The 21,255-nt window shown below is 38.3% G+C and overlaps 3 protein-coding genes across 3 annotated transcripts; 1 reads left to right on the top strand and 2 right to left on the bottom strand.

The window, feature by feature from the left end:
* Positions 1-606: 606 nt before the first annotated feature.
* ddit4 (DNA-damage-inducible transcript 4) lies at positions 607-2,447 on the bottom strand. Its single transcript, XM_062442759.1, has 3 exons — positions 2,321-2,447; positions 1,844-2,076; positions 607-1,740 (listed from the first exon to the last, which is right to left on the bottom strand). The coding sequence occupies exons 2-3, from the start codon at positions 2,058-2,060 to the stop codon at positions 1,241-1,243; spliced, it is 717 nt and encodes a 238-aa protein (XP_062298743.1). The 5' UTR covers positions 2,061-2,076; positions 2,321-2,447; the 3' UTR covers positions 607-1,240.
* Positions 2,448-4,312: 1,865 nt separating this feature from the next.
* Positions 4,313-8,424, bottom strand: anapc16 (anaphase promoting complex subunit 16). The gene is made up of 4 exons (XM_062443142.1): positions 8,320-8,424; positions 7,246-7,399; positions 5,080-5,154; positions 4,313-4,981 (listed from the first exon to the last, which is right to left on the bottom strand). Exons 2-4 carry the CDS (start codon positions 7,385-7,387, stop codon positions 4,872-4,874), a joined length of 327 nt encoding a protein of 108 aa, XP_062299126.1. The 5' UTR covers positions 7,388-7,399; positions 8,320-8,424; the 3' UTR covers positions 4,313-4,871.
* A 155-nt stretch (positions 8,425-8,579) lies between these two features.
* On the top strand, positions 8,580-20,858 carry ascc1 (activating signal cointegrator 1 complex subunit 1). The gene is made up of 10 exons (XM_062442915.1): positions 8,580-8,821; positions 9,157-9,259; positions 9,392-9,489; positions 9,583-9,761; positions 9,848-9,981; positions 10,633-10,752; positions 10,884-11,008; positions 11,620-11,693; positions 13,757-13,874; positions 20,320-20,858. Exons 1-9 carry the CDS (start codon positions 8,707-8,709, stop codon positions 13,871-13,873), a joined length of 1,065 nt encoding a protein of 354 aa, XP_062298899.1. The 5' UTR covers positions 8,580-8,706; the 3' UTR covers position 13,874; positions 20,320-20,858.
* The last annotated feature ends 397 nt before the right edge of the window (positions 20,859-21,255 follow it).

Below are 21,255 nucleotides of genomic sequence, written 5' to 3'. Positions count from 1 at the left end.
ACAGGCATCAAAGGATAGCTTCACAATGTTTTAACTCTCCTGAAACAATAGTCAGGTTCTTAAATGAACATTGACATTTTTCTTGCAGTAATCCCTCCTGTTCATACTGGCCATTAAGAGATCCCCTTATAATGCATTTTAAATGTGAGCAATGGGGGAAAATACAGTCCTTAGATGCAAAAATGCATTTTTAAAGTTTGTTTAAACTAATATTTAAGCTGCCACTGAGCAGGAAAACACTGTCTATTGAGACACGAAGTAACTTTTTTTACTAAAAAGAATAACTGGAAGAACTCCACTGTTGCCTCATTATCTTGAGATTAACTTTAAACATACATCTTTGTTCAAAACCAGACTTCTGGTGAGAAAATGAGGGTAATTACAGTGAGCAAAACCTGTGTTAGTGTTTATACCTGACTATTGTTTTAAGTCAGACTTGAAACATTTGGTAACCTATCCTTTAATGTGGTCATTCATTACTTTCTTACACAGTACTTCTACTCACTTTGATTATGTTTATACTCTCCCAGAATTGCACAGGAACCCTGAAATTGGATGTAAAACTAGAAATGGATGATTAGTTAAGAAAAGCGACAGAAAATAGACTTATTAAAAAAATAATTTATTTGCATTCATGAGTACAAAAACAGTGCAATGTTATGAATATTTGAATATCAAATAAATAAAGTTGAAAGCAGGATAGGTCCACACAAATACAGGATCAAGTTACATTTGACTTCTTAGCCGCAGCTTGCACATACCTGCACAAGGCAAGCACTGGTAGGCCTTTGCTCTTCAATTCAAGCAGTCACTAAGGTCCCTAGCGATTCGCTTGATGTACAATTCAACTAATTGCCATGTATAAAAAAAAGAAGGAATACAATGGTCTTCAATGACTATAACCATATAGCTAGCTGCCATTTTATGGTTTCAATAGAAACTGAGGTACGCACTTTAATGCTTGCAAAATGCCTATTTACCAGATATAGCATGATGGTTATGCATTTGAAAATCTGAATGTCAGTGAGGAGCAAGCATCAACTGCTCCACGTACCATAAACTGTGTCTCCTTTACAGTAGGAACAATAGTCTACATCATGTCAAAGTCCATCCATACACTTCAGAAGGCATCATATACATGTAGTTATAGTAATAAGGCCCTTCTGTGAGCTCAGCTGACATTTTGAAAATGCAAACAATAAAATGCTGATGTCCCTTGTTGCACGCCTGTTTGCATTTCTCAACACTCCTCAATGAGCAATTCTTCAGAGCAATACAGTTTCTTTTTGATCACGCGAAAACCAGTGCTAAGTTTAATAGCTTGTCTCACTACTGGAGTGTTGGGAGACTTTGTGCTAAAAAGTCCTTGGATTTTAGGCCACAGCCCATCAGACTCCAGCCGCAGCACCAGAGTCAGCTGGAAGGTGGGGACAAGGTAGGGGTCCACAGATAGCTGTCCCATGCTCTCACAGATGCCCCCTTGCTCCACGCAAAGGTCGATGAGAGCCCCCCTTAAACCACAGGGCTCACTAGCTGCCAGGTGAAGGAGCTCCTTGCCGATGTGCTCCAGGAGTTTCTCGGGAATGAGCAGTTTGGTACATCGTAAGGCGCAGTCTGAGTCTTTGGCTTCTCTCAGGCTTCCTGCAATCAGCTCCACTACTTCTTTCAGGATGGTCTCCTCCATTGGGTCATAAAACAGGTCTTCATTAGAGGGAGTCAGGTCGCCAGAGACATCTGACACTGTAGAAAAAAAGCACAATGGATCAGAGCTGGAACAATGCATTAAGAAGAAAATCCAATTCACCTCTTAAAAAGGATTAGATATGTTTGCAGCCTTGTTTACCTGAGTCTGAGAGATCACTCCTGCTGCCATTGTTGGACACGGAGTCTATACTGCTGCTGTTGGCAGATGTGCTGAAATCAGTCAATCTTTGCACAAGTTTGCCCCAGGACAACCTCCTGGGACTGCTGTCCACTGGGGATGGAGGTGAGCTGCCAATATCAATGGGTCCAGAAAGAGCAGGCATGTTTGTCTTCTTTGCAGTACTCAAGTCGATCATCTGCTTCTGTGGTCAGCTGTTGGCGAGGAAACAAAGCAACAGATAAGTACTCAAACTCAGGATAAAAAACGATAGTTAAATGTTAAAATAGATATAAAAGTAACGACCATTTTACGTGTGGATAATTTGGGGGAATGTCTGAACAGGATAACTTTGCAGAAAGAACATCTTTGTTTGAAGGTAGCTAACCCAGCAGCTGTTTAAATGTTCATATTAGCTATTAAAACGAGCATAAATAGCATTTATAACACCGTACTTACAGCTTATTTGACAGTGAAGGTGCTGAAGTCCGTTTCCGAAGTTGAAGACGGTTATTTTTACTGGTTATTGTCTGCAAAAACAACTATCCGGAAACTTCTTCGTCCTCCGATGTCTCCTCTTTCACTCACCAGCTGCCAAGCTCTGCGGTTTAGCCAGCAACAATGTTTTTATAGAGTCTGTGAGGCCCCGCCCATCCATCTCCAGCCAGCCAATCAAAAAGAGAGGCACGCCATCGGAGCTGTATCTTGCCTGGTAACATGCCAACAGAGAAGAAAGACAAACAGGAGAGGGGAGGAGGGAGGAGGAGAAGGGGGGTTTGTGGTGGTGGTGATGAATAGCAGAGCCCAGTGTTATGGAAATGTACAGGGACTTGCCTGGGCTTGCAAGTATCATATTGTATTTCTTTGTTTAATGTCCCCCCCCCACCCCTCTATAAGCATTAATATAAATGCTTTTGCTGTATGTGCATCCACAGCATTATTGACTGTGGTTGAGTGTCAATGTATGCAAGGCTCAGCTGGTTCAGTGTTGCAATGCACATTACGTCACCTGTTTTGCTCAAGCATTACATCAGGGTTTTTCATCTGCCACAAAGCGATGCAAACAACACGTACCCGGCTGCATTACTGAACACTAGGTGCATCATGCAATTCTAATAAAAATGTTTTATATGCATAAATATGTGTAACACGTTAATATATTTGCACTAAAATCGTTCAAAAATGAAACAATCCACAGAAATAGGAATGGTTCATCTGACAGACTACTATTTAATCTTTTCTAGTACGGTTGCAATGATTATTTTATTAATTAATCAACAGGAAATTAATCTCCAACTATTTTTGATATTTTGATTTGTCATTTTGAGTCATTTACTAAGAAACAAATGCAAAATTCTCTGGCTGCAGCTTTTAAAATGTGTAGATTATCTGGTTTGTTTAGCTCTCTGTGATTGTAAACTGAATGTCTTTGGGTTGTTGATTGCTGATCAGGATAAAACAAGATGCTTACCGTTGCATCTTGGGCTCTGGAAAAGAGTGACTGGCATTTTCTTTTACCATTTTCTAAACCAAATAACTAATTGATTAACTGATAAGGAACATAATTGTTAGTTGCAGTCCTAATCTCTAGAATTTATCATCACATAATGCTCTTAAACTTGTTCTGGTGCTGCTATCAAAGTGTTTTAAAGCATAAAACAAATTGCATGAGAATAAACTTAAAACTGTTACATTAAAAATGTTTTAAAGATGTTAGTGACTTATTGTATGCCTGATGGATAAAAGAACAAAATTCAACAAAACTGTACAAATTTAGAGCAAAGGTGAAACCACTGCTGGCTGTGACATGACTGTTCTGTACATTGGCAGACACAATGATTGCTGAAAGTAAAGTTTTGGAGAGCAGCCAGATATACACTGTTCTGCAGCACGTGAGTGGGCGTGGAACGTACTGTTCTTTATAGCTGAGAGGAACTGAAAGATGTAAACACGTGAAAGCACAGTATGTTCTCGGAGGGGATGTTATGAATTAGAAAACCGCATGTAGTTGTGATCAGGAAGAAAAAATATTTGTTCCCTTTACATATACTGATACGGTAGCTTGTGTAAAAATAGATAACACTCTCAAAATCTTAAGAATTAGGAGGAAATAACTTGTAAATACAATTCCTTGAAAGGGTTTCGATGTGCTGTAAAAACAAACTTTTGAACTCTCTAAAGGGAAATCTAAGCTCCAGCCAGGGGTGTGTCTTGTAAGGTCCAGGGCCGTCCTTAGACATTTTACACTCAGAACAGTACATTCTGTACGCTCTGCCCCTCATTTGTATGAAAAACACCACGAACTGCATGTTTTCCTCATTGTGAACACAGCAGAGAAGCAACACAGGCCAATTACAACAATGAGTTTCAGACTTCAGCTCAGTCAAGTAGCATTTCCAACAACAGGACAAGCTATAAAACAGCAAGCAAACAAACAACAACTGACCAAAGGAATGTCCAAGTATGACTTTATTTAGAGGCTCCCTCTTTGTTTTGCTCCAAGCTCCGTTAGAGCGAGCAGGGATGAGGACCCACAGTAAGACGACGAGAGACTTTAGCTGGCAGGTTTTCAGATTTAGGAGTTACAGTGCAGCTGGGTGCAAACACAATGCCTCATTTGACTGGATTTATTGTGTTCCCAAAGATGTTATTTGCTTTAACATTGAGGCTAAAACCAGATTGGACCGGCAAAGCACTTTTATTAGTCTGAACCAGTTGAAAAATCCATTACAAAATTGTTTAGTTATAAGTATATGATAGTATTTTTATTGTTTATTTTAGCATTTTGCATCAAATAACAAAACAAAAAAAGTAAACCATTCTCATACAATAGTAACAGTGATAAAATAATACATTTCACATTCAGTATCTCCAGATAATATTTCACACTTTAGATATAGAATAAAATGATAAAGAAGGAATATAATTTACAAACTAAAACAAACCATTTCCCTTCCCGTTTCCTTCTATTTGGCTGATTTATTCACCAAAGGCATCTGGATTTTTTTATTTAAGACGGTGTAAATCCCAGCAGTTGTTCGATTGGTTTGTATCGCCACTCGTCTGCTTCCAGCTCTTCCACCAAGCTTGCGAGTTTCTCCATTCTAGACACTTGTTGATCTAAATGAATACACAGTAATTACTTCCGGTACCAGTTTTTTTTTTTTATATGGGCAAACCAAAACAAACACATTTTGCATAAACAGTTACTGGCTTACCGTGTTTAACCTGTTTCAGTGTTGAGGCAACTTGGTAGCTGAACACAGACTCGCATAAAAATCTGTCAGAGCCATCTAAAAACAGACACACAAAAGAAAAGAAGTTAAATATTTGTGAAGATGACTGGAGCCTAAACTAACAGAAAATGTGGTGCTTTTAAGTTATCCCAGAAAGAAAACTTCAGGTTAGATATAATAAAACTTTCATTATTATGTAAATGAGCCATTCAGAGTTTTGAGTCTAAATACTAATGAGATAAAACAAGAAAAAGAGGAAACCTGCAGCCTCCGTTTCTAACCTCACAGCAGTCTGTGCTTTTATACCCGAGCCAAACTAACCACATTAGTGTGCTAAACAGCTAAACAGGCGACAGTGTAGGAGTAAAGAGGCAGATGGCCTTTTGCTCAGTAAAACTAAACATCTTATGTGGAGGGTAATGAAGAGTTACAGAATGAAGCCAGAGGTTGGGACAGTGCTTGGCTTCGGGCCAACAGCTGGCTTCGGTTAAAGCCCAAAATTGTTAAATACCAAAGATTTGACCAGTGTTTAATTTTAGACTTTATGGTGCTGTGCGAGCATTCAGTGAGAAGTGAAATGATTAGTTAATGAATCAATTAATCGACAGAAAAATAATTTTGATAATTAATCACTTGATTCATCTTTAAAGCTGAAATGATAAACATTGTATAGTTTCAGCTTGTAAATTGTGAGTATTTCCTGCTTTTCTATGTTTAATATGACAGTATACTGAGTATTTTAAAGTTTAACAAGCAAGTTTATATCATTACTTTGGCCTTTTTATGGCATTTTATAGATTAAAATGACCAACAAGGAAAATAATCATTGGTTGCAGCTCTAATTTAGCTAAGAGAAAGAGGTTAACCGCAAATATTATGATGTTGCTTTATCTGCAATCTGTTTGACTTATGTAATCATCAAATTTAGATTAGAGAGTCTCGCAGTGATGAAAACTCAAGCATCTGCCTTTCTGAAAGATAAATATAAGCCAGTTGCCTAAAAGTACATCACATCTGGCTGCCATCTTTGTACGATTGACAAACTTTGGAAGCGGGTTAAACATTGTGATTGTTACTCATCTCTACTGTGCAGCTATTTTCTTTTTTTTTGGTTGGATGGAAGGGGCTTTGAGGAGTCTGGAAATGTCTTCAAAAACAGGTGCAAGAGTTGTCAACCTTTTTAAAAGTTGGGCTAGTATGTATTATTCTGAATTTAAAAAAAGCTCAGCTCTGTGACTTTAATTTAACCTTCAATGCACAAGCCTTAAACTGATAACATGAGGGGCACAAACCTGTCTGGCCCAGTGCTTTGTCAATGTGAATGACCTTAAAGCTAAATACACTATAATATATTGCAAATCAGTGATGGAATAAGTATTCAGATCCTTTACCTAATTAAAAGTACCAATACAAAAATGGCAAAATACTATTAAAGTAGAAATACTAATTTTGTCCTCATTAGATTATTAATACTGAAGCATTAGTGTGTAAGCAGCATGTTACTGTTTTAGATGCTGGACGTGGATCTAGTTTGAACTACTTTATTTAAAGATAGCTAATTTAATCCAGTGGTTGCCAACCTAGGGGTTGGGCCCATCCAAGGGTCATCAGATAAATCTGATGGGTCCTAAGATGATTAATGGGAGAGAAAAGAAGAACAAACAAAGTTGAGATACACAATTCTGTTTTCAGTTTTGGTTTTTTTTTCTCCAATCTTGGATTTTTGGTGACATATTGGATCATTTCAACTTTTACTTAAGTGAAACCAGGTGAGATGTTTAGAAGGAAAGTATTTGGTGTAGTTGTGCATAACTCGTAAAATTAGCCAAAGTGTAAAATCTAAATCAAGAAAGGGTTAGGGAGCTAAAGTTGTCAATTAAGCTAAATATTGGTGTAGAAAGTACAACATTTTACTGTCTGAAATGTAGTGGAGTGGAGTATAAAGTAACACAAAATGGAAGTACTCAAGTAAAGTACAAGAACCTCAAAGTTGTAATTAAGTACAGTATTTAAAGTAATTGTATTTCGTTACTTTGCGCCACTGTTGTAGTCTGTACCTCTCACACTCCCTGCCAAGATTAGAAGAGAGAGAGAGAGAGAGTTACAGACAGATACCTTTATAGCTGTGTGTGTTTTTACTTATCTTACCTTCCATCATTTCACCTGCGCCTTTAGGATACGTATACAGGACTTTTCTAGGAGGGATGAGCTCTGAAGCACTGAACCCGGAGCCGGTGACCGAGCTGCCGCTGACACCTCCAGCAGAAGAGGACGACGAAGATGCTGCCATTGCTTTAGCAAACTATAAAACACACACAAAAATCACACAAACTGTCATCAACTCGACTAACAATGTGTGAAACCTGGGTCCAGTCAAAGTTTAGGTAAATGAGCCTAAGTTACAACGGTAACATAATAACGTTATCTTCAGTGTTGGGGAGTAACTAGTTACATGTAACAGCATTACTTAATTTAATTACAAAATAAATGTAACTGTAATCCGTTACCGTTACTGGGAAAAGTGTGTACTTAAATTACAGTTTATGAAAATATGAATGATTACAAAGGGGGTTACATCTGAAGTCAGACCTTTAAGATTTTACTCAGGAGTGTTATTTCCTCATTTTTAAATATTTAAGATGTTACTGAATACATATATTTCTGTTTTAATTATTTAGAAACAATCTATTTTTAATATTTTGTAAATAAATCATGATGTGAGCTTAGTAGTGTCACAGTACCAATTAAGCCTTTTGACTTTTTCATAAAATATCTTTATTTTATATTACAAAATCTACATCAACTAATGAATACATGTTCAAATGAGAGATAAATCTTGCTTTATAAGAAATGATCTATCTTATACATCATGTCAGTATCCATGAAAAACAGCTGAACTTATATTTTGGTGGGCTTGATTGGCAGACATACCTCAACACACTCGTTAGAAAATGAGAAAAGTAATCAAATGTAATGAGTTACATTGCTTTGATTAAACAATATTTACATTACTATTATATCTTAAACAGAGTAACTAGTAATCTGTAATCTATTACATTTCCACAGTAACCCTGTGTATGTCATGCTACATTCAGATAACAAGCTATTAGCTAGTAGGTGCTAAGAAGAAAACTATCCACATTACGCTAATAAGCATTCACCTTAATGTTAACAGCGAACAAAATTACATTAACTGCTCCTTTTTCTACCAATGTGACTTACCTTCAATGCCCAGGTAGTTTTTTATAAAGACTTTAAATCCGCGCAGTTGTGGTTGTTGTTTGTTTTAGCTGTCGTAGCACTAGTCGACTAGCTTACGACAAACACGACGCTTTACGGTAGAGCCAGCAGCACTTACGACACAGCTCTTACACTCATGTGGATGGCTCTCCCTGCTTCTCACCGACGGATTTGTCCTTTAATATCGTTTGTAGATCTTGAAACACATTACAACTTTCCATATGTGCCGTAAACCAGGAAAACTAAGCCACTAACTACTTCGTTAGCTTGCTAAGTGAAGTCTTTGAAAAGGCTACATAAAAGCTAAATTACACATTTTTTAATGGTGTAGCTAAACTGCTGAGATTTCGTTGACGTTATTATTACATTATGGATGTTTTGCGTCCACAACTTATAAATATAAATGGGAGGAAATATCGAAGAAACATCATTAAAGAAGAGCATTATGAGGAGGAGGAGGATTTCTCCTACATGGGACCACCAGGTGAGTTGAGACCTGTCAATACACTCAGATAGAAAGATAGATACTTTATCGATCCTTCACAGGAAATTGCTTGGTTTACAGCAACTACATCCACATTTAAGACAGCCACACATAACAGCACATAAAAAACTCATCTCTGACTATCCAATGGGGGGAAAAACTTAAAAAATGTATCACTAAATATACAGAAATGTTGTTCTAATAAATCTGTGTGTGTGTGTAATAAATAATTATAAAATACTTTGTGTGCAAAAAGCGCCAGTGAAAGTGCCACAACTTCTGGGAAAGAAACAAACTGATGATATGTTTGTATATTTGTGGTTGACCATGTTTAGAGAGCGAGGAGCTTGCAGAAGATGAAACCTGTGATACACACATAATTGAACAGACTGATAAAGGATTTCGCTGTGCCATTGATGTCCCAAGTGTCCTGTACAAGTGAGTACATGATATGCTGACATAATTATGATGGTTCTGTATCTTCCTAAACTTGATAAGCATACAAGGTTTTGTTTGTGAACAGCATAATGTGTGTCTGTCGTTGTGTGTGATTGCTTGTTTCTTCTACAGATACATCATAGGGAAAAAAGGAGAAACACGCAGACGTCTGGAGTCTGACACAAAGACATCTATCAACATCCCAAAACAAGGCATAGAAGGACAGATTGGTGAGGATTAAGAGCAAATCATGATACTGGATCAGAGATCTTTCTGTCTGAAACATAATATTTTATCTCAGCTTTCTTTCATTCTTCTGACAGTTATCACAGGTCCCCACAAAGCCGCGGTCTCCTCTGCAGTCACACGAATTGAGGTCCTCATTGAGAGTTTCCGGAGAAAGCAACCCTTTACACACTTCCTGTCAATTCCTCTAAATGACCCCAAAATTCAAGAGGGATTCCTGAAATTTAAAGATGACGTCATGCAGCAGTGTTCACAGGTGCAGAGGGAGCAGTAGCAGCCATATGTTGTTTGCTCATTAAACCCTTAATTAATACAAATTCTTAAATTAAATCTTATGTGTAGGACCACAGAGTTGAGGAAAGCATCTTTCAGAACCCTGCAAAGCTTCACCTGACAGTCGGCACCCTGGTTCTATTAAATGACATAGAAGTGAGAAAAGTGTGTGAGCATCTTCAGGACTGTCAAAACTTCATCAGGTAGGGGCTCAGACAAGGTTATTGTATCATACTAAGATGTTAACTGTGTGACTGAAACACTGTTAGAGAAGACAGAAAATAGACCCCAACAAATACACAATCTAGTCCTGTTTGGGTAATGTTGACTTAAATGTTCAGTGCCCTGCTGTTTTAGGTAATTATTCATCATTTTCTCAAATTAAAGTATATATTCTACATATCAGTAGCAACAAACAGACTTTATGCTGAGGACTACATAGACTGCAGATTTTGGCAAATATTGAGAGATGGACTATCGCATGGTTGGTTTTGGTCTGTTCATTGGATTTATTACAAGAAGAGGAATATAGATTATCACCAGCCTAATCCTTTAGTAACTAATGAACCTATGTCATTGGACCTTTTTCAAGATTAGATTTAGATTAGATTAGGTAATGTAGATTAGAGAAGATTACACTTTATTGTTACATTCAGCTGAAATTTGCCTGCCACCACAAACCAACTCTATTTCGCATACTGAGGAAAAAATATGTACAATTCAGTACAATGTATGCTGTTTTATTGCTGAACAGTCAGTGTCAAATATAAAAAATACATAAAAATGAACTCTAAAGGTGACCTTATACTTTAAACATGCTGTCAGTGTTGCATCATTGTGCTGTCTTCCATCAGGGACATCACAGAAGGAAAGCCCCTGCCTTTGGAGGTGACAGGTATAGAGTATATGAATGATGACCCAGCCATGGTGGATGTCTTATATGCCAAAGTCAATGTGAAAGACAGAACTGACAAGTAAGTGGAACAGTGACAAATCCATCACTTTAAACACCTTTTCAAAGTTGACTGTATATTCATCCTGCTTGACGTTCTGCTTTTCAGTATATGTTTTAATATCAGCTTTTTACCATTTCACTGCTCCTCAGGCTGCAGGTGATTGCAGACCGGCTGGTAGAGCACTTTGTTTCAGCAGGGCTGATGGTCAGAGAGTGGGACAGAGTCAAGCTGCACGGCACTGTGATGAACACACTGTTCAGAAAGGACTCCACAGGTGAGAACATGCTACACAGGCTAACCAGCAGCTTATGTAAAAACAAAGTTATTGACCTGCTGTGATCATACCGGTAGCTGCTGCCCTGAACCTATTTGCCAACGCCCCCTTATTATCTTTTGGCTTGGACTGGAGCTGCAGTGACGACAAAGCTGAGTCTTTAACAACTCCAACAACAAATTCCTAAAGAGAGGCATCAGGCAGCTGGCGCTCTGTTTGGCCGCAGCTCTGTTTATGTGCACCAAGCTGTGTGTTTTCCAAGTACTCTGACAATGGCTTCATTCATTTTGGCCATGGATCAAGTCCAGCCCCAGTTCTCAAATTTGTACTGGGTTGACCAACAACACAGCACAAGGGAGCAGTCGTGTCACTGCTGACCATGTTTACCAGCATGTGGACAGCTCCTATTAAAATTCAGCGTTTTTTTTTTTTTCTCCCTTCTTAGTTTCTGTTGGCTTCATGGAAATGAAGTACTGCATGGTCTGAATTTCCTTGATTCTCACCTTACTGTTGCCCACTATAGCTGCCTGTAAACATGTTTATTTCATAAGAAGATAACATATCTGTATTTTATGGTTCTGTGTGACGTTGTTACACTGTTTTTTTTCCAGTTGAAGACACGGGCGGCCAAGGAAGACAACCTACGAGCGCAAGAGAGGCATTTGATGCCAGGAACATATTAAAGGTTAAACAAAATCTGCCTTTGCCTGCCACTTTAAATACTACTACATTACACAACACACAGACTTGTATTCAATCCTTGACAGCTGTTACTATAGATAACACATGCCCAGATATTTATTTTGATTTTGTTTCCAGCTAAAACAAAACAACCCTGACTTCTATACATAAATATTGGGCCCACTTTAAAATCTAACTGTTTGCTCTACTTAGAAGTGTGCAAAGAGGATAATCAGGCTAGTTTTGGGACTGATCCACTTCCAGATATTAAATGGTTTTATTCCCCAATTGACTGCGGTGTGCGATATGTAATTAAATTTTTACCTGCTTCTTCTAAAGAGCCAGTCATGGTCACACCGATTTCAAATGACAATTGTGTCTAATATTCATGACAATCCCTGTTTTTGGGTTCTGTTTTGGCTAAAATATTGTGATTGGCCTTTTTCACAGCAGACATTTTGACTCGTTATATTTGGGAACCGACAGGTGTTAAAAATGACATTAACGAGCACTCCATTCTGTTCAGGAGTCCCAATGACCCTGTTATGACTGCTATTATAGCATGTGGCTCGGGTTATCTAATCTAATTGGACAGCTGAGCCACATTGGCCATCCCACCTATTATGTGTCTCCAGCTGACCATTTGTGTCCAGATTTTGTTGCTGCCTACGTCACTTCTGCTAGAAGGTGAAACTGCCCTGCTCACAGTTATTATGTCAGTCAGACAAGCGCCAGATTAGTTTTTAGTGCACCTTAAAGAGCTAAAAGCAAAGAACATTTTTTCAAAATCTAACCCTAACCATTCAGATCAATCCAGCAATGTACATCTGTGCTCATCTCTATTACCAAAATAACCACCATGTCCTGCAGTGATGACCTAGTTTCCTGGTAGGTCTTTGCCAGGGATACATCAGGACACATTAGCATTTAAACTACCAAAGACATGTGGTCAAATGTGGTTTGAGTGTTGGGATCACGATGTACTTACACTTGTATTTAGCGCTGTCCACTTGTGATCAGGTCACCTGAGAAGAATGTTAATGCCAGACGTAAACAGAGAGCCAACATGAACAATCCCAGGACTCTGAGACTGAAGCAGCTCAATTGAATTTAAGACATCATTAATTTAATTATTTAGACCTGTACTTGTCCTACTGTGACATGTCAGTGTGTGAAAAAGGCTGATTGTGTGCTTTATTCTATGTTTATATGTCATTATCGAATTAGTGGGTTTTCACAAAGTTGTCTGGTCTCTGACAGACAAGATTAAATTACATGGAAATGATATTTTAATGTTAGATGAACTGATCTGGCAGACATGCTGCATATAAACATTATTGTAGACAGTCCTGGTATCAGTTGTAAGCTAAATGTTTAATGCAGGTGCCTAATTAATTATTTCCAATAAATGAGAAGTCAGATGTACTCCTTACTTAAGTTTACAAAATGTACCGTTTTATTTATTTATTTACAAAGCTTTTGATCAAATGTAGCGTGCTAAAAGGAAAGGAAACGCTTGAAAGGTTTGGATTGCTCTCCTTAACAGGAGACAACAAAGAACATATTGATTTAATTTTTTTGGGATCTTGTTCTTAAGACAAGAACAAGAATACATCCTAGTTCAAAGAGAAGAGTTTTTTTCATTTTAAGAAATGCCCAGCAGAGCCAGACTATAAAATCCTCTACATGCAGCTCCTGTTTCTTTGTATAGCAACTGAAATGTGGCACCAAATTAACGCTGCAGATAAAACAAGGTCTGAAATTCAACTGTCTCTCCTCTCTGGTAAAGAGCCAGTCTGTTCGAGAAACAAAATCCCTGATTTTCTTCTGAGTGAAAATGAAACAAAGGTGCCTATCAAATGCTCAGTCGCATGTAACCATGGTAACACCATGTTTGTGAGTGACAGCTTATCTTCTTTTCCCCTTACATTTGAACAAGTTGGGTCAACTTTTTGATCACAGTGTTGACTTTAACTTTATTTTTTGGAATGTTATTCATAATAAGCTAAAAATTATGTTAAAGCGGTATGTGTCTTTATTTTAAGGTGTTTGCTGTTTTCATTACAGACATTTGGTGCTTATCGTTTCGGAGAGTTTGAGCTGAATACTGTCTTGCTGTCCCAGAGATATTCGACAGACTGCACAGGCTACTACACCTCTGCTGGAAGCATCAACTTCTCTTGAGGTATACATATTCTGAGGTGGGAAATTAGATAAAGAAAGTATGTGTCTATCATGGCAGATCATAGCTGCAGTCATGATGGTTTTGTCCAGTAGGTGGCAGCAGCGTTCTTTTTTCAATTGCAAAGAACTACTCATACAGCGTATCTAAAGCAAAGTCTTTGTTTTTAAAAACCCTTAGGAAGTAGTTTATGTGGAAAAATAAAATGATTGAAATTTCAGACTAGAGCTCATTCAAAAGATGAGACATGCATGCAAATCCATTCTGAAAAGCTTTAGGCTGCTTTAGGCTGTGTTTTTGTACTCTAGTCTCCAGACAGTTGACTGTCTTTAGGGAACCTGAGTCATCAACATCAACGTTAATGACACAAAATAGATTGTAATAGAGCAGGTAATCAAAAGAAGACATGAAACCAGCCTTAACCTTCCATCAAAAACTTCACTGTTTACCCTTAATTGCTTTTGTCTCAGATTTGACTTGGGATGGAAATATTACTTTGTGGTTCTGTTAAAGCAAAGTTAGAGGTGGACTCATGCCTTTAGAAGAGTCTTGGGTCAAATTAAGGCGTTGTTGACTTGCAATACATATATAATAAATGATATGCAGTTCATCCAAAATCCATCCAAAGAAAGTGTTATTCTTCTAGCTGTCAAAAAAGAAACCTGGTCATTCTTGTGACATGATTAGCTTGTACTTCTCACAAATGTTCAGGAAGTAAGTGTTACTGGCATGTTCTGAATTATTTAGTCAGTCTTCCTGCACTGTCTTACCTGCATGTTAGCTGGAACGACTGATCAAAATTGTTTCACCATACGCCAGCTTCCGAATCTTGCTGTTCTATTTTGAGATACTCAGACATTTACAAAGACATAGCGTGACTAAAGATTTCATGAGCGAGCAAGTAGTTTAAAAAACAAATCGTCTTCGTTCATAGCTGTTGAAACATTCTGGTTGAGTTTCACACTAATCTGCACCCATCCAGACACCACTCTAAGTCGAAACCAAGTATTACCCATTTCCTTTCATCTCGCTGCCTCATGAATGTGTTAATACGTCACTGACATGATCTATTACACCAGTCTGGGTTTTTTCCATCTCTTTTATCCGCCCCCTTCCCGCACGAACCGCAACCTCATTCCCACTCCCCGTCTGTCGAGTGTGTCAGCAAAATACAGACATCGGACACAGAGCCTGGCCACTTGCTCTCGCTGTCAGAGCTTCTTCTTTTTTTTTTCTTTTTTTTTTTGCAGCCCTCCCTTCATCTGGTGATGCTCTCTGCTTGGCATTCAGGAGGGTGATCGCAGAGCGGCCAAAAGTTACACTGATGGAAACTGAGGGCGCTTTTTGTTTGTCAGCTCTGCCGTGCTGTCCTGTCCACCCTCCCATCTGAGCAGTGGCTCTCCCCCCCCCCCCCCCCCCCCCCCCCCCGCCTCCCGCCTCCCGCCGACCACTCGTGCTCCTGGTGTATTGTCAACAGACACCATTAGACAGGGACATGCAAATTTTGTCACCGGACAACAACCACCCAGCCGAGCCGACCAGGCGTTGTCTGTGGCATAACATTTATCTTCTCAGACCCAGGAAAGGGCCTAATTATACACCCCCTGTCTCCTGAGAGCATGCTTGTTAGTGGGTCAGGAGTACACATCCTGTGCAACGCTACTCTCAGGTAACAGATGAAGTGAGGACTCTGGAAATCACCAATACTATTGCTAATAAGCATAAGAGAAAAAAAAGAGAGAGAGAGAGAGAGAGAGAGAAGATGATTTGCAAGTTAATTAAATTCATTGAGACTGTGCATCCTTGTTTCTGTTGGCAGGGACATAATAAAGGATGTGTTGGACAGATGTCCTCGGTAATGATGGTACTGAAAACACATGAAGGAACATACGTCATCCACAGACAGAAACTGAAGACAGATTTAATTTGTTATGAGATTTCAGTGGATGTTGAACTACATGTTTATTCAAATGGCCATATGCAGGTGTTATTTTTTGCGATTAAATGAACAATCCGTCTATAAAATCTTAGAAAATAGTGAAAAGTACCTTCACAGATTTCCAGAGCCCAAGGTGACATCTTTTAAATTACCTTTTTTGTCCGACCAACAGTCTTAAACGTCCATATATTCAGTATATAATGGCAGATGTTACCAGAGGAGGTAGCTGGGATTAGACAATGTTTGGTATTTATAGTCGATAAATTACAGAAATGATCCTTTTTTTCTCAATTAAACACTGGATACGATGCATTTTTGTCATAGCCTGGTACATATTTGTTTGATTTCCCCAGATCCACATTATGTAATATAAAAAGATTTGGACTGACTCCTGACAAAATCCTGTAGCGATGCATGTCTGTGGGGTGAGCTTGCTTATGCAGTGCCCGACATACATATTTTTTTCCGTCCGTGCTACATCTCTCTCACCCTAATTAGTCAGCTCTGTGCTTCCTGCTGTGGGAACATCCAACCTGACCCTTGAGATTTCGAGACTTGCCTGTGTTTCTTGACGTGATAAATGAGATGCAAGTGTCAGTTTGTGTTTCCACAGACCTATTTCCTCAGTGGATCTTTGTCCCTATTTCTAAAGATCTAACAGGACACAAGAGCTACATTTTAATTAAAATGTTAAACAGTCTAGTTGTCTTTTACTGTGTGTGTGTGTGTGTGTGTGTGTGTGTGTGTGTGTGTGTGTGTGTGTGTGTGTGTGTGTGTTTGTGTGCTTGTGTCCTTGTTTGCATGCGCTGACGAGTCAAATGGGCTGTATGTTTAGACAGCCGCTTCACTTGACTGCTGAAAACAAGCGCTTTTGCAGTGTATAACGACATGATTAGAACTTATACTAACTTACTTCCAATCCAAAACACCCCAAAAAACTTCAGCTGAACCCTTCATTAACGAGAATTCATGCCATGTTTTGTAACTGAAGTTTTGTGTTATCTTGACCAAGTATTGTTTAGGCCTCTATCCAATTTACGTATTTAATTTCATGCCAGTTTTCGAAGTAGCCTTTTTTTTAATGGAAAGGCTGTTTGAAATAGGTCTTGATCAATGTCGAAGTTTTTTTAGCACATTTTTGGTATTTTGATATTCAGAACCTTGCTGTGCAGTTTTTCATAGTATAATTAGAAATGAAGTTTCATTCAGAAGTGCTGGCGTTAACGTCTGCTGGAGGAAAAAAACAATGATGTTTGACAGACGTAACCTTTTAATACAGTGGATAAGTTTGATTTGCATGCTCGGACTAACTAAGAACACACATGAAATTGATAATTTCTAATTAGTTTTTAAGGTCACATTAAGGTCACACATGTTGTTCAGGTTCATTCGGCAGAGCGATGCATTGAATATTTTAAACCAAATCCAATTAACCGATAGACGGTAAAAGGGTGAACTTGACAGCGAAGAAGCACTAAGATGGCATTTCAGCAGGTAGCTTCATACTCCCAGTGTCATGTTTTTTATCTTAACAAGCTTGAATAGCAAGATTGTTTTAAGAAGGCCTTTTGATTGATCAAACATATCTTACCATGAGCATCCAGAAAAGGGGCTCTATAAATGATGGTGCTCGACAAAGCCGACGAATCTTTCAAATTGGATATCGTTAGCGGTGAAATATGACAGCACGCCTTGCTTGGATTGTTCTCTTGTGTTGGATGTGACTCTCCGGTTGAATGTCACCGCTGTTTGAATTTCACACTAATCACTCTGTCACTAATGGGCATGAGCGGCCTTGACGGACAGGCAAGGCTAGTGTATTTGAAATGTCTAATCTGTGTCTCCAGCGAGTCGGCAGGTGATCCCTGCAGCAGCTCTTTATCATTCAGAGTGCCGAGTCTGGAGGCTGCCGGCAGCTGTCTGTGTCTGTTTACTGCTGGAGGCATTCACACAGAGAGGAAAGGCACAAAGCCGAGTGTGTTTGAACAGCAGGTAGTGATTCAGAGTTGCTGTTGACTTTATGTACACTTTGCACAATAAGAATTTAAAATAGGGCTGCGGCTAACTATTATTTTCATAATGGATTCATCTCTTTTATCATTCTTTTTTGCCAAGGTGAAGTCTTAAAATTGCTTGTTAGTACAAAACTACAAAATATCCCGTGTACAGTGATACAAAACAGAAAATCAGCAAATCCCCACATTAAAAAAATAGTGGATGTTTGGCATTTTCGTTCCATAATTAGTTTAAGTGATTCATCGTTTATTAAAAGGTTTGGCAGTCATCGACATCAGTCAGCAGTGAAGCACATAACATAAAGACTATAGAGGTAGGGTGACATTATTTATAGCCCCCACTCAAAAATGTGTTTTGCTTATTGTTTGAGCTTCACTGTGCAGAATGATGTATCTGCAGTTTGACACTAGAAAGCTGTTTTCACATTCATCTGCTGAAGTGGGGAAAGTTTCTCTGCGCTCACCTGAAAATCAGAGTTTAAGAAGACTACCTACAAGCATTATTTGGGACATCACTAATTTGGAGCCAATTGTCATGCTCTATGCAGTCTGGGATGAGGAAAGAAGAATCCTCCAGTGCACAAATAATGAGAATGGATTTCACCATGCAACATTTCTCAAATCCATTTATAGATTCTGTATTTTTCAATGAGGGAAAAGCAGTCAATGTCAATTTAAGGATTATAATGAGGCAATTTTAATTGTCTTTTGTGGAGAAAAAAAACATATTAACTACAAATTATTGTTCAGTTAGTCTTATTTTTATATATCTAAAAACATATCTGAAGAGGATCTTTACATTTCAAATGAATTTATTCAGTCAGAATATTTTTTTAAAGTATTGATTCGTTAATTATATTTGTTTGCTATGTGGGGGCAGCAGAACAGGCTGTAAACACAACACTGATATATTATCACTTAATACATACAGTTGTTATGGCAACTTTTGCCTATTTACACATTCAGCAGACACAGAGCAACATTATCTACATTTGGAGTCGTGTTTCTGGCCACCTGATGAATGTAATTCCCATATTCACTCTCCTTTCTGTCTCTGTTTTGTTCTCTACCAACTCCCGAGGGGAATGTGTGGCATGTATCAGAGATTTTTTGAGGAAACAACTTGCGAACAGAACCAAAGCAGTAAAGTTTTGGAACATAAACCAAAAACAGTGACCTGGAGGACACGTAAACACTCCACAGAGGTGATTGTCTGAGGGTTCGTCACTATAACTTGATGACATTATATTTTATCTCTGTATCGCTCACACTATGATGTATCCAGGTTTAATATGCAGGAGTTGAGATTCACTGCTCTTTGTATTAGAAGCTATCAACTGTTAAACAAATCCTCCTCTTGGCGTCAAGTGTTTTATCCATCCTCTCCAAAGTGTAGCAGTGTGAAATCCCTTAATACGTACACTTAATGCTGTTTCTTGTTGGTGGATTGCAGAGTGAGACTGATGGGGATTTGTCATTTATAGTAGTTGGTATAAGCTTGATAATGCAGACTTAAAAATAAATCATGTGGTGAGACCGAGCATGTCTAGAGTTCAGAATATTAGCTAGCGTCTCTCTATTGTATACATTTAATTGAAAAAGGTGCTGCGCTCTCCCTTCCCTGCTGCAGCTGCCCGCAGTGCAAAACAGCAGCTCCAGTACTTGCCAGGCAAACTGCTGTCAGACTGCTCTCAACCAACTTGGCACTTTTAATAGCTGTATGACCCAGTTTGAATCCAATTGAATTAAATCTATACACATTTATAGCAGCTCCATTTTAATCTCACTTGAGATTACTTATTAAATGCCTCCCGATGTGGTTTATTCTCTGCTAAACTTTCAAAAGAACTTCTTCTGGTGGTTTTCCTATCCAGGAATTTATACTTTCATGCTACATTTTTTTTTTCATGTTCACTTTACAGCAGCTGAACAGCCATCAATCAGGCAGCAACTGCTTCACAAGTAAGCGTCAGTGCTGGCTGCTGTAGCAGAAATAGAGGAGTAAAATGTGTTTATTTAATCGTTTATTATATCATATTCGTTTATGATTTTACATCCTGACTAAATATGAAAATGTAAAATATATAGGCCATCTTTTAACATTTTCTGTTCCTGCGTGGGCATCATCATGTAAACTGTTTGTATTGTCAGTGTACATTGGATAATCAATCATATTTTTAGCCATTTATCAATCAAAAATGACAAATATTCACATTTACAGCTTCTCAAATGTGAGTATTTCCTGCTTTATTTTGGTTTATATGATTGTGAATATATTGATCAGACATATCAAGCAGTTTTGAACACACTCCTTTGCACTTTGTGAAATGGTAAAGAGTATTTTTCTCTTTTTTCTGACATTTTATAGACTATATCATGTATCTTTTAATAAAAATAAAAAAAGAAACAGATTAGTTATTGATGGAAATAATGATTAGTTGCAATCCGAGTTTGCTCTGAAGTGGAAATGATGATCACTGATTATGTGTTTCAGGTCATCGATGAGCATGGCAGCGGGATGAGAAGTGCTCAGTGTGGCCGGCTGATGAAGAAACTCTCTGATGTCAGTAAAAGACGGTTTCCTTCAGATTTGGACAAGCTGAACATGAATGGACTTAATATCAAAGTGCCATAGCATATTTACTCAATGTTTTTGCTGAATTAAAACAGAAAAATTGACACTTGTTTCTGTTGTGTTTGGCAGAAATAAATAAATGTGTAAAGCAGCCATCCCTTAGACTGTTAAAATGAATTATTGTGCCAGAAATTCCTGAAGCGATCCTCACAGAGTTGCCATATGAGGATATGTACAGCCACGATAAACAGCAACGCTGTTGTAAGACAGCAAAGGGATGTGCTGTGTTTATTGTTGAACACAGCAAACATTCACAGATAAGCAACAATTCAAATTTTGCTGCACAGTCTTGTCTGGTGTTATTCAAATGAAGCTTTTCTACCCTCAACTCCTTTTGTGTAAACTGATTGCGCTCGGTGAACAGGATAGATAAGTTTTATCAACATCTGCCTGGAGAGAAACAGAGGGAAACTGATGACATCAGTTAATCCCTTTTACAATTAAAGGCACTCTTCCACAGAGTGACTCCGATATGCAGAAGGAGATGTTAAACAAGCTGTGGAGCTGCTTCTATGTTGAAAATAGAATATGCCTGCACATCATGTCTGTTTCCTGGATGTGTGTTGGTGTACAAGTTTTGGTCAAATAAACTCAAACATTACTCCTGAAGCAATCCTCATGGGACTGTTAATCATGTGAGAATGTGCTCAGGCTCGATAAGGACATAAAAATACAAAAATGAAAGTCAACTCAAGCATTAAAGCCAACTGAAGGAGACAATTTAAAAAAAAAATTCATTTTATCCTATTAAAGAGGATCTGTCTTGTGAAACTTTGGGGTTATTCTCAGCTCACA

The sequence above is a fragment of the Scomber scombrus genome, chromosome 21 (assembly GCF_963691925.1).
Source record: "Scomber scombrus chromosome 21, fScoSco1.1, whole genome shotgun sequence".
Classification (NCBI taxonomy): Eukaryota; Metazoa; Chordata; class Actinopteri; order Scombriformes; family Scombridae; genus Scomber; species Scomber scombrus.
The sequence above is the reverse complement of the archived record's forward strand: the minus strand, read 5'-3'. Positions and strand labels throughout refer to the sequence as shown.